Source organism: Nyctereutes procyonoides, unplaced genomic scaffold (genome assembly GCF_905146905.1).
Source record: "Nyctereutes procyonoides isolate TBG_1078 unplaced genomic scaffold, NYPRO_anot_genome, whole genome shotgun sequence".
NCBI classification, from domain to species: domain Eukaryota; kingdom Metazoa; phylum Chordata; class Mammalia; order Carnivora; family Canidae; genus Nyctereutes; species Nyctereutes procyonoides.
This window is the reverse complement of record NW_026575025.1, coordinates 6,565,952-6,579,694: the sequence shown is the minus strand read 5'-3', so window position 1 is coordinate 6,579,694 and position 13,743 is coordinate 6,565,952. Positions and strand designations below refer to the sequence as shown.

The following is a 13,743-nucleotide window of genomic DNA, read 5'->3' as shown; positions in this document are numbered from 1 at the left end:
GTCATATTCTGAGGTTCTGGGGGCCAGGACTCCAACACAGGAGATTGGGGGACACAGTTCAGGCCACAGCACCCAGCAGAGTGCTTGGTGCACAGTAGGTACTCAATAAGTAATGGTTACTTACTTTGAATAAAGGTCCCGCCTGCCTCTGTGGGGGGAGGCTCCATGGAGGATGAAAACAGATGTGAAGGATGGACTCCCTGGGGGAGCTAAGTGGAGGGAGTGCCTCTGGAAAGAGGGCACATGTGCAAAGACGTGGAAACACAAAGCAACATGGCACCCATGAAACAGCAAAAGCCAGACATGGGCTCATGGCTGTATGTGCAGCCACTGATGCATTGGAACAGGGAAGAGGGATGACCCAACATAGAAGAAGTGCTCAGCAGGCTGCGTGGGGGTGAGCTGGAGGGGCGAGGTAGGAGGATGGGTACCATGGGGTAGGATCATTGTAATGATCCTGGTATTCAGGCAAGACTTGAACCAAGAGTCAGAACCATCTGAAGACCCACCATTAGTCAGCTCCACTAGGGCTCAGCTCCTGGACAGGGGAGGTAAGGGGTGGGTGGAAGCCACAGCCCAAGTAGCCTGGATCCTGCAAACTCCTGGATCCTGCAAGTGGGCTGCACACTCCAGAGACCTATCTACACTGCTTCAGTTTCTGAATCCCCTGTGATGCCCTGGTAGAGGGCTATGGACAGAACCAGAGCTGACACCCCAGCTGTGCAGATAGGAAGAGTGTCTGCAAGTGATGCTTCCACAACCACCCTCCGAGACAGCCTTCAGGGATGCACACCTCCTGGCCTCAAAGCCCCGTGCATATCTTTCTTGCATGGAACCAGGACTGGCTCATGCCACCTGCAGAGTATGGCAACTGTGAAGGTGTGTGGCTTTCAAGGCTACATCATATAGCCGTTGCAGCCTTCACATTGGCCCCCTCGATTGTTCACTCTGAGGGAAGCCAACCACCATGCTGGGAGGACTTTCGAAGGGCCCTGCAACAAGTTCCCAAGAAGCACCACCCTACCAGCCAGCCACATGGAGCACCACCTAGGAAATGTCTCCTCCAGCCCCAGTCGAGCCTTCAGATGGTACAGCTCTGGTTGACACCTGACTGCTGCCTCATGAGACACCTTGAGCCAGAACCACCCAGCTGAGCCACTCTCAAATTCCTGACCCACACAAAGTGGGAGATGTAGTAGGCGCCCATCAGTATTTTAGCCTCAAAGATTTGGGATGGGTTGTTATGCAGCAGAGATAATTAATATATCTTCCCAGGCAGCATGTAAACTTCAGCCACATATGGAAGCTCTGATCAGAACCTCCAGCTACTAAGACGTAAAGTGGTTCAAATAGCCACATTCATTACATCTTTAACCTGCTGGACTAAGGAATTTTATTCTGAAAGTAAAATATACATATTGTAACATTTACCAACTTAACCTTTTTAAAAACTGCACAGTTTAGTGGCATTAAGTATAGTCACACTGCTGTACAACCATCACCATCTCCAGAAATTGCTTGTTGTCCTCAACTAGAACTCTGTCCTCCTTCCACATTGACTCCCCATCCCCGTTCCCCAGCCTGTTTTTCCGAATCTGCCAACTAAGGGTGGAACCCCACAGTGTTTGTCTTTTTCTTTCTGGCTTATTTCACTGAACGTAATGTCCTGCAGGTCCAGCCGTGTTGTGGCAGGTGTCATAATGTCCTTCCTTTTCAAGGCTGGGTATATTCCACCGGACTATACAGCATGGTTTCTTTACCCATTCATCTGTTGATGGACACCTGGCTTGTTTCCACACCTTGGCTATTGTGCATAATGCTGCACTGAGCATGGGGGTGCAGATGCCTCTTCCTGTCCTTGTTTTCAATTCTTTAACTTTTTGAGGAACCTCCATGCTGTGTTCCACAGTAACTGCACCATTTTACACTTCCACCAGCCATGCACGAGGTCCTGATGACAATGCTTGTCATTTTCTGTTGTGGTTGCTGTTTTTAAATGGCCGTCCTAAGCATGGAGTGGAGCAGGGACTTTTTATCCATCATCCCTTTAACCTTCATACCAGCATTATGTGCAAAGACAGTTATACTCTTTTCTTACAGATAAGGAAACAGAGGGCCAGGAAGGTGGGTTACTTTCCCAAAATGACATAGATTGGAGCACTGGGTGGCTCAGCAGTTGAGTGTCTGCCTTCGGCTCAGGTTGTGATCCTGGGGTCCCGGGATCGAGTTCCGCATCAGGCTCCCCACAGGGAGCCTGCTTCTCCCTCTGCCTGTGTCTCTGTCTCTCTCTGTGTGTCTCTCATGAATAAATTTTTTTAAAAAAATTTTAATGACATAGATAATAAGTGGTGGAGACAGGATTCAGGCTCAGGTCTCTGACTCCATGACCCATGTGGTTAGTAGCTCGATGTAGTGTCTACAGGGACTGAGGGCTAAGAGATGCCCAGAGAGCCCTGGATGCCAGGGCACCTCCCTCCCCAGGTGCTGGGGCGGGAGGTATGCCACCTAATATCGGTAGTGGGTACCATGACCAGGTCCCACCCCAGCAGAAGCTGAGCCTACCTTCTCCATGTTGTCCCAGTTAGCGACGGTCGCCCGGGAGATGGGATATTGCAGATTAAGGTCCCCTCGCTTTTCCTGAGCCTCGTCTCCGATGAACCAGTCTTCCTCTTCCATCCCCACCAAAGGATTCTGAAAGACATGGGCCAGGATAGATCTGCTCCCAAGAGTGACTCACCCTCACTCGGCATCCACGTGTGGGTACACGATAAGCAGTGACCGGGAGCTGTGATGTGCAGCTGGGAGACCACTCCAGGTCATGGCCCTGGCAGCGATGGCCTCCTCAAACCTGTACACAATTTCAAGATGCCACTAAGAGGTTTCAGCAAAGGACTCGCAAGGTAAAAGTGCTCCTAAGTACACTCACCTTGTCCGTCTGTGGATGAGTCACCTGAGGGCAAGAGAGAGAGGCGGTGGATGAGGCGAAGGTGTCAGGGAGAGGCACCAGCTTCTACACATGCTCAGGAAAATTATCAGGGGAAGGGTCTGCAGTTTAATGTAATTTGTTATTCTTTAGGAAGATGGACCTCGCTACTTTTGTGGCAGAGTAAACCAGTTATTCCGTCATTCAGAAGGGATTCAACAGTTGATCCATGTGTAAATCTGTGTCTAACAAGAAGCAAACATCAATACAGAATGAAGTGTGAGAAGAAACGGAGAAGGTGCCTGATGGGGCTAGGACAGGCCATAGGATGTCGTCCAGGTGAGAGCCCGGATGTAGGAGAGAGGGCTGGGCAGGTGTCCTAGAATGCTGGGCAGTCGGCACGGCAGCTGGGAACTTCCTGAACCAGTCATTCATGAAAGGAGTCCAGTCCCATGTTTCCCAGAAATGGGTCTGTCTGGGTGTCCATCCTGTTCTCACTTGTTGGGAAAGAGCAGTCTGTAGGAAGCATGGCCTTGGGATCATGCTGCAGTGGTGCCATGCTGCAGTGGTGCAGGGAGATGCTGTGCTGTGATGGTGCAATGGAATCCAGAGAGAAGCCCCATTCTTGAGGCCACCACAGCTCATGCTCACAGAGCTCCATACATTAGGAATTTGTCTTTGAGGCAGAGGGGCTTGGCCTGGGGGGAAGCACTAGCCGTGAGATCCCCAGCCAGCTGCCTGCCTCCTCTGAGTTCCATCTCCACTCTTGGATGGGAACAACATCTTCCATCCCACATTCCTCTTGACGCTGCTGTCAGGGGAGCAAGGGCTGTCGATGGGAACGCATTTCATAACCTGAAAGGATGTGCTGACATGAATGACTGTCCAGGCCACCCTGCCTCTGACATTTTTTGGCTTAGCCAAATCTTGATGCATGAGGGTGGGGGGACTAAAGGGGTCCACGGGCAGGGAGGAGCAGTGTCACCCTGCCGAGATGGACAGGGCTCGGGCCAAGCGGCTGCTCTGGTTGGGGTGGACTGAGGGCCTGCCTCTCTGTGGCCATGGGGCCTCCCATGAGGGGTCTCGCTGCTGGCTTACCACCAGACTGAGAGGCAGCTGAGGGGCCGTGGTGATGTGAGTCCACGCAGAGCACCCCGTCCTGTGCTGACTCCCCCTTAGAGGCAGAAGCTCACTTCCTGCTGCCCTGGGGCAGCCCCCAGGCCTGGGAGGGAGCAGCCGAGTGCCTCACAGGACACAAGCAGAGAACCCGTGCACTGAGGTTCAGGTGGGCCACTTACTGAGCGGCTAATTCATCGAGGTCACTCGTTTCTATTTGGGTGAGAAATTTGATCTTCCTCACTGTGATTTTATGCTATTTTATATATAATCTTGCTTCCTACTAGGCCACTCTTTGTACAGTTAACAGGATTTTTCCCTTCCCTGGGGCTGTGGACTATCCCTGTGGTGCGACATCGAGCTTTCCCCTGGCAGGACACGTCACTGCACCTGCTGGCACAAGATGCCATGCCAGGATTTCAAACAGTGAAAGGAATACGGGGCACAGGTTACACCATGCTGGGAGGCTGAAAGAGCCAGCGGGGAACACCAAGGCACCCAGAGAGTGGAGCCCCAGGATCGCTGGGCAGAGAATGAGGCGCTGCAGGGAGCTCAGAGGAGGCCGTGGGAGCTGGAAGAGGGCGCTGCCTGGACGGGGAGGGAGGCTGGTGAGGAGCGGGAGCACGCAGGCCCTTGCCACTGCCCGTGGATGTGAATAGGGCAGCAAACCAGTGAGGAGACCTGCCCACTCGGCCCCAGATTGACATCTGTCAGGGAGCGGTTGACAGGGGTGTCCCAGCCCCCAGGGGGCACAGAGATGCAGGAAGGTGGGGCTTAGGGGCAATAGGCAGAAGCCAGCTCTAGTGGGTTGAAGATATGTCCACACCCAACCCCCCAGAACCTATGTAGAGGTGACTGTATTTGGAAAAAAGGTCTTTGCAGATGTAATTTATTTACAGACATTGAGATTGAACATCCTGGATTGTTGGCGGGATGGGGGCTGAAGCCTGTGACAAGTGTCCTTGTAAGAGCCAAGAGAGGGAGACCCGAGACAGAGATGGGAAGAGGAGGGACCACGTGGAGGCCACGAGCAGGGGCTGCAGGGGCAAGGCTGGGAGCCCCCAGCCGCTGAAGGAGCAGGAAGGATTGTCCCCTGGTGCCACTGGAGGGAACCAGCCCTGCCCACACCTGGATTTAGGGCTTCCAGCCTCCAGAACCAAGTCAGAATAAGTTTCTGCTGTTTTAAGCCATCAGTCTGTGGTCACCTGTTACGGCCTTCCTGGGACACTCACACTCATCATGGTCGCCACCCTTCATCTCTGTCACCACTACATACTTCCTACAGGCCGGACGCCACGCTAAGCATGCACGCACCACCTCACTTAAGGTTCGGCCAAACGTGGCGTTTATGCTTTCGTTAACTGAGCTCTCAAGGCAACTTGCCCAAAGTCACATGAGGGCTGAGGCAGGGCCGATGTTCAGATGTGGGTCTCCTGACCCCGCAGCCCCCACTCTTCACTGCTAAGCTCTGCAATCTTGAAGAAACAGGCCCGTCAGCTAGCATAGGGGCAGGTACCTGCTGCCACCCACTTAGAGAGGGGCTTCCTGCCACCCAGCACGCCCAGGTAGGAAAGTCCATCTTAACTTCAGCTGCATGATTACAAACATTGCCATTAATTTGCTCCAAGTGGTGCAGAGCCTGGGACCCCATGATATTTGGGATTCCCCACGTAACCGTGCCGCTCCTTCTCACAGATGGGTAAACTCCCCAAGGAGGAGCACAGGGACTCAGCACCGGGCGCTGAGCTCTGACAGGCCCTGCCTCACTCACTTGCTCACCCGGGGATATGCTGGTTGCTCTTCAGCGAGAAGGGCCGTCGTGGCACCTACCTGGTAACAAGTTACTGTCATTATGTGAGCTCAGGGCCTCCCGGCTGCTTTGGCCGGAGAGGCCCTAGCACTTGGCAGGACCCTCCAGAGGAAAGCAGGTGGCCACCTTTAAAGGGCGCGCAAGTCTGGATGGCAGAGTTGGAGCCAATCCTACTGCTGCTCAAAGGGAAGGCCCAGACGAGGAGCACAGCATCCGGCCCGCAGACGTGCTTTGTCTCATCCCCTCATTCTTCCATTTGTAGAAGAATGAACTATCCTTAAAATCTTGACACGAACATCGGAATTTCCACATGAGCCAGCAATTCCACCCCCCGAGGACACCCCCCCCCCAAAGAGCCGAGAGCAGACCTCAAACAGACATGGGCCCACCCACGATCACAGCAACATGGTTCACAATAGAGGTTGAAGCAACTCACATCGTGTCGAAGTTTCCCGAGGATGGTGGGGAACATGGCCAGGGGAGCTTCTGTGCCCGAAAAGCCCACCTTGCTGAAGCCTGAGCCATAGTCACAGACGACGGGCACATTCATCATGTTGTGCGTGACCTGGACGGGACTGCGGGAGACACAACATGGTTATTCGTGCCATTTGCAAGGTGTTAACTGAGGGGCGGGTGCTATGCCAGGGAGGACGCAGGCTCTACACTCACAGCAGTGCGGGTGGCTCCCAGAACCTAGGCTGGGGCCCTGCCTGGGGTCAAGCCGCTGCCTGGGTGCTGAGGGCAGTGCTCTGGAACAAGTGTGTTTTCTCTCTTTTTTCTTTTTTTTTTAATATTTTATTTATTTATTCGTGAGAGACTCAGACGGAGAGACAGAGGCAGAGGCAGAAGAAGCAGGCTCCTTGCAGGGAGCCCGATGTGGGACTTGATCCTGGGACCACAGGATGAAGCCCTGAGCTGAAGGCAGACACTCAACCACCGAGCCACCCAGGCGTCCCAAGGAGTGGGCTTTCAATGACCATGTGCATTTGGCTGCCCTGGAGAAGGCAGGCCTGGGGACCCACTTCTGGGCTAGAATGCTCGTGCTGTGACTGTGCTTCTACTGGTTTCTGGCACAATCCATGACTTGCATCACAGGGGGGTCATCTTTCCCATTCACTGAACCAGAGGCATTGGGCAGCGAGACCCCAGTAGGAGCTAGTGGCCTGGAGGTCACTGCCAGGCTCCCCCTGGGCCCCACTCAAATTACCACCTCTCCCGGAGACAGAGACACCGCTGGCCTCCTGGCCTCGGGGCGAAACCCACCCCCCACTCCCTTTGCTTTCAGGCATCTCCTTTATGTTTCTGCAGGTTTGGAAAACATGAGAAAATACATAGAAGAGAGTCGTGATCACCCACAGCTCCACCACCTACAGTTGCCCTGTTGTATTTTGCTAATTAGTGCAAATCTATAATAGATGATTTTTTAAAAATTAATTACCCTCAGAACAAATGAATTCATTTTCTCTTTTGAACACTGTATTTTAACTAAATCTGTATCATCACAAACGTTTTCATCCTGTTAAGGCGATCTTCATCATTTTCCGGGTAGAGAAGGTCTATATATATTCATTATGGAAAATAGAGTGCACTCTGGGGAAAGAGGAAGCCCTCCGCAGACCCTACTAGCCACAGACGGCTCTCGTTAGTTCGGGGTATTACCCTCACAGTCCTTACAAGCCACACGGTGGGCACTTTCTCTCCAGCCGTGTGGGCACAATTCCAGGGGCACAGAGTGTGGTGGAGCTGCGTGCTCACTGTGCACACACATTACGTCTGCTACAGAGGATACATTTTCTCTGCAGTTTTGTATTGGACTCTTTCCTGGACATGATCCGCATTTCTGAGTCACCAGGTACCGCATGGATGCTTTCTGAGAGTGCAGAGCCCCACACTAGCCTACCAGGATTTAACCATCCCTAAATGGGGAAGGCTCAGATCTTGGCCGCCTCTCCTCCCCTTTCCATGGGACCCCCATGGCTGCACAAATGTAGGTGCGGTATGGGCAGCTGGGCCTGCGCACGCTGTTCACCAGGTGCTGGTCGGTCATAAACCACTGAGGACCTGGGGGCTGATGGCACGAGACTAGGTGCTTGACATCTGCAAACCCTATGCAGCAACAGTACTCAAGTGTAGGGCAGTCATGGGGAAGAAGGACATGAGGGATGGTGTGTTAGTGTCCCGCCAAAAGAAGGAGTGTTGACAATCCTGACCCCCAGCACCTGTGACATGACCTTATTTGGAAGTAAGGTCTTTACAGATGTAATCGGGTTAAAAGGAGGGCATGCGTGAGGGTGGGCCCTCATCCAATGCCTGGGCTCTTTTTTAAGAGGAAGAAACTGGACACAGATAGAGACACAGAGCAGAGACTGGAGTGATGTGTCCATGAGTTAGGGGATGCCAAAAATTGCCAACCACAGCCAGAAGGTGGGAGGGAAGCCTGGGACTGACTCCTCTTCGCCCCCTGCCCACACACCCCTGGGACTAGGACAGAGTGACATTCTGCTGTTTTGAGTCCCCCCAGCATGTGGTGATTGATTCCTGCAGCCACAGGAGACCACCAGAAAGGGCAGAGGCACTGTCCCCCAGCACTGTGAGATGAGTCACATCCCCACCTTTCCAGTCCCTTTTGGTCCTCAAGCTTCAGTGCAGATGTGGCCCCCAGCTCAGAGAGGGCTTTCCAAAGTGGTCACGACCAATCCCTCCACTCTTTCTTGTTTCTCTTCCTACCACTTGGTATTTTGCACTGTTGGAATGAACACCATCCTTTTTCATTTAATTGAGCATTTTCTTTTAACTTTGCTTGAAGATTTTTGCTCTGTCTACAGGAGACCCAGCAGAGAGGCTCAAACACATGCGTTCGGGGTGGGGGGCATCCTTTCCTTCCTCCCTCCTTCTGTCCCTCCCATCCTTCCTTTTTCCTTTACATTTATTTTGTTTGACTCTTCTCAATGAACTAAGCCATGCACTTGTAAGTCCAGACACAGCTCAGGTCACCAGTGTGGGTGATACAGTGCCTGTGGGCCTCATGGGATCAGAGAGGCCCCGGGTCCAGGTGGCACAGTGGGGGTGGATATGGATAGCAGGCTGGGATCTGGTCCTGTGATCTCCACAAGACCCTCCTCGGAGTTTCAGGTTTTGCAAATTAAAAGTGAGACATCAGGATGACCTGGATGAATGTGGATCTCCTGGGCAGGACCGCTGCTGGGCACATGGGTGGCTAGGGACCCAGTGATATTCTGGTGAAGACCAGAGTCAGCACACGCACCTGCAGAGCTCCTTCACCTGGGAACAGTGCACTGGACTGACAGTGGGACCGGTCACAAGTGCACAGGCGCTCAGGGCAGGTGGCTGTGGGTTCAATTCCTGAGCATTTATTGGGGAGCTGGGTTTTCTACGTGGCACTTGTCAACAGGGATGCACTCCTCGCAGGTGCTGAGTTAAGCAAGTGCCATGTCTGGCCCATAGGACTTGTTCAACCCATAATACCAATTATTATTACATAATTGCTGTGATCTGGAACCCAAAATGTCACCTCAAGCTATTGCACATTAAATTTCTAAACAATAGGGCAGCCCTGGTGGCACAGCAGTTTAGCACCACCTGCAGCCTAGAGTGTGATCCTGGAGACCCTAGATCGAGTCCCACGTCAGGCTCCCTACATGGTGCCTGCTTCTCCTTCTGCCTGTGTCTCTGACTCTCTGTGTGTGTGTGTGTCTCTGAATAAATAAATAAAAAATCTTTTAAAAAAATTTCTAAACAATAGTCCCCACAAGCCAGTTTCCCGGGGGTGAGGTGTTTTACGTGGTCACCCGGGGAATGTGTGGAGCTGCCCGAGGGGGTCCATGTGCAGTGGACATTGGGGAGCATGTGCTATTGCCACCAGAGGAGATTTAACATATCCTGACCCCGGGGCTCACCAGGAGAGCCCAGCCGCTCAAGTAAAGCAAGCCCTGTGAGCAGAGAACGTGGGTGGCCTGCCGGGACGGGGCCTGGAGACCCATCAGTGTGGATCTGATTCTTGGAGGCGACTCTCTGAACCGTTATGTTGATTATAATGTCCAACACCCTGTGATCAGTAATTTGGGTTCTGAGTCGAGCAATGGACTTCCTCGATCAAGTCAGATTGATGTGGTTCATAAACCAAAAGGTGGGGCACACCCATCAGGCACCCTGGGCCTGACCACCCGCTTCCCTCCACCATGGACTTAAAAGCTCATGTTTTGTAAACTGTAAAGTGCTATGCACACCTAAACAGTGACCGTGATTATAACATCAAGGACTTAAGTTTATGATTTTTTGAGTAATTTAAATTTCCCAGATGGGAGAGGATGGGATGGATGAGCATGTTCACTGTGTGAGCATGTGCACTGTGTGTGCATGTGCACATACGTGAGAGAGAGTGGTCTAGGATGAAGAAAAGTCAGTCGGTTGAAGTATTTGCCGCAGGATGGAGGGATATATAGATGTGCACACAGACACACAGATACATGGAAAAATTCACAGACAAACATGTATGCAATCATTTCTATCCTCATGTTTCTTACACATCTGAGTTCAGATAACCCTGCCTTCACTTAATCCATTTGTTAAAATGGAATCCTTCTCAAAATGGTCCTTACTGAGGAGAAGAGAAGGCCTGCTGCTCTGCACAGTTTCTAGAATCTCGGCTCTCTTTTATAATAAAACATAATTCAATCCCATGTGCGTGTATGGGATCCTGACTCACAACATTACATTAGCAAGTGCAGGAGAAACTCCTGTGGAGTCTTCCCTCCTCCCCACCCTGCATCGAGCCAAAGCATCCCCGAGGCCTCAGGACGGGATCGTTCTCATGGGAAACAGCACCGGCAGGATGTGGCTACTGTCTGTTTTTCTTAAGAAAATGACACCTCCATGGGGCGATGTCCCAGCAGAGGGGCACACAGAGCCGGAAGGGAACAGAACGTGCCGTGTTTACAAACTTCCTGTTACAAGTCCTCCCTTTAGAGGGAAATCACTCTGGCTGGCTTCCAACGTGTCTAACAAAAAGTGGGGAGAAACATGCCCCAAATGACTTAACGGGGCTGCAATTGGATGTTTTCGAACACACTCCTTCAGGCATGGAGCCAGACACCAGTTCCACTCTCAAGGAGTTCCCAGTCTACAGCAGAAACACATTCCTTTTTTTTTTCTTTCTTTTCTTTTTTTTTTTTTTTTTAAAAAAAGCACATTAACTCATCATGATAAGGGCTATAAATAGGAGGCAATCTTGCGAGTTGGCCTCGGAAGACCCGGACAGATTCCAGGCAGGGGACCAGATAAGCAAAAGCCCAGAGTCCTAGGTGAGTGGGGCAGTCCTTGGAGACATATGGGGATGGCGCATTCCAGACAGTCTTGAGTGTTTTCAGTTCCTTACGCCCGCCCGCTGTTACATCTGTGGGGTTCGTCGAGACGTTAATACCAGCCACCACACAGAGAGGACTTTTCTGAGCAGGACACAGGCCTAATGAGCTCATGCCAGCCTCCCAGCAACCTTATGGGGCTGGGGGTCATCACTCCAACTTTTTGATGAGGAGTCGGGCACAGGGGAGTAAGGTAAGGTCTCCAGCTGCTGAGAGCTGCAGAGAAAGTCAGTCCCAGGCAGCCTGAATCCCTATCCCACCTCTCCACCTGAGCAGTGAACTGCACATAGCCATCAATTCTCTGCAGCTTCCTTGTTACAAAGGTGCCTCTTTTCCCCACTCTGAAATCTGGGCTGGATTTGTAACTCCTATGACCAACAACATGTGATGGTGGCTTCACGCGAGCTCTGCGGGTAGCATCCATCAGGAGGAATGCAACCCCCTCTTGCTGTCCTAAGATTACCATGTGCAAGAGACTGAGGCAGCCAGCCAACCACCAAGCACCTGCCGACACGTGCAGGAGGCCATCTTCTATCACCCAATGACAGGTGACCTAGTAGGTGGCCTGCAATGCACCAGCGAACCCAGACCAGAACACTCACTCAGCCGACCCACAGACTACCGACTAATGAGACAGTTGTCCTGGCACAGTTGTTATGCAGCAACAGCTGATCGATACACTCTGCTGCACTTCCTCTGTACTCTAAACAAATGGCCCTTCCCACAACCTCTATGACCTGCTGTCAAAGGGCTCAAAGTCATCTGCTTATCAATGGACAGCCCATGAGAACACAGGGAAGCTAGGGATATTATCAAAAGTCACATAGAAGTGGTCTAACTCAGGGGTTGGCAAACTATAGCCCATGAGCTGAATCTGGCCCACTGGCTGTTTTGTAAATAAAGTTTTATTGGCCCACAGCCATACTTATTCACTTACGTACCACCTACAGCTGCATTTATGGACACCACAGCAGAGCTAAGTAGTTGAGATCAAGTGGCCACAAAGCCTAAAATATTTACTATGTGACAATGTATGGAAAAAGTTTGACAACCTAGTCAAGACTTAATTCCCTCTACATTATGACAATAGATCTCAAAGTGTGGCCCCCAGATCAGCAGAATTTACTTCACTTGTTAGAAAGCAACCCTGGGGCACCTGGGTGGTTCAGTGGTTGGCTCAGGTCGTGATCCCAGGGTCCCGGGATCGAGTCCCACATGGGGCTCCCCACAGGGAGCCTGCTTCTCCCTCTGCCTGTGTCTCTGCTTCTCTCTGTGTATCTCTCATGAATAAACAAATAATATCTTTAAAAAAATGGAAAACAATTCTCAGTCCTCACCCCACATCTATGGAATCAGAAATGCTGGGGCGGAGATCAGCAATCTTGTTTTAAGAATCCTTATGGGTGATTCTGATTCCCACAGCTTCAAGATGAGACAATGAAGCACAACCATCTTTAATTACAGAAGTGGGGTGTGATTGTTGACTCCTCAGCTTAAAAAGACTTTTCTTTTATTCTCACCCCCAGTCTCTTGGGAAGCAACCATTGCTTGCAGCCTTATTCCTCTCATTTAACCTGCCCTCAGCAAGATTTGGGACTAGCTCAGAATCACCCCCCCCAAAAAAAAAAAAAGCCCCTACAGCCCCTGGGAGCCTTGACTGAACAGAGGTGTCATGGGAGCGAGTTGGTGGCAGTGGGAAATGAAGTCAGACCCTCCCCAGACCCCTCCGGAATAAATGGAGCATTGACGAAAGGCATACAAGAGGTTTGGAGCGCTGTTGTGGTACAAAATCAGAAAAAAACAAGCCCTCAATTTGAGTAACAAAGTCCGGGTGAAATAAGCCAACTTGTATCACTTTGGATTTTCCCAGTTTTCATATTGAAAGAACTATGTCCCCAGAAACCTCTGGGTCCTGGGCAAACTGGGACGGTTGGTCTCTCTCAGTCTGGGATTCAGAAGGCCTGAGAAAGCCGTGTGCGCGCAGGTGCCACAGTGGCCAGCCCGGGCAGTGGGCAGGTGCTGCCGCTGTGTAGGCCCTGCGGGCAGGGGCTCAAGGGTGGGCTCAGAGGCTCGAGGGCTCAGGGACCCAGGGGCTCGGGGGTCTGAGGTTGGTGGTCCAACAGGTCCAAAGGCAGTCACCAGCCAGTGTGGGGAAGCCGTGGGGTTTGTGCCAGCCTGAGGCCCCAGCATGTGGGAGCTGGCCAGTGTGGGGGCATCGCGCCCAATCAAGTACACCTCGAGGAGTCTTCTGCTTTACGCCATTGTGTTCCTGGACCCCATCTCCATCATCAGGCCTCCCATCCGAACCATGAAGCCTGATTCCCACATGGGGCTCAATCCTACAACCCGGAGATCAGACCTGAGCCGAAACCAAGAGTCAGATGCTCAATGAACTGAGCCACCAAGGCGCCCCTGTGGTTAGTTTTTAACCACTATCTAGTATTCCTCTGTAGGGGTATATGTTAATCTGAGCCAAGGGGTGTGTCTGAATAACAACGGATGGCTGATAAGCT

General features: G+C 51.8%; 1 protein-coding gene across 1 annotated transcript in view; it reads right to left on the bottom strand.

Annotated features, from left to right (window-relative positions):
• LOC129503170 (actin, alpha skeletal muscle 2) overlaps positions 1-13,492 on the bottom strand; it is a 30,837-nt gene extending 17,345 nt beyond the window's left edge. The window contains exons 1-3 of the mRNA XM_055315143.1: positions 13,488-13,492; positions 6,286-6,424; positions 2,563-2,691 (exon numbers count right to left, since the gene is read on the bottom strand). Coding sequence (XP_055171118.1) covers positions 2,563-2,691; positions 6,286-6,424; positions 13,488-13,492 — 273 coding nt within the window. The remainder of the gene's footprint in view (positions 1-2,562; positions 2,692-6,285; positions 6,425-13,487) is intronic.
• Between the last annotated feature and the right edge of the window lie 251 nt (positions 13,493-13,743).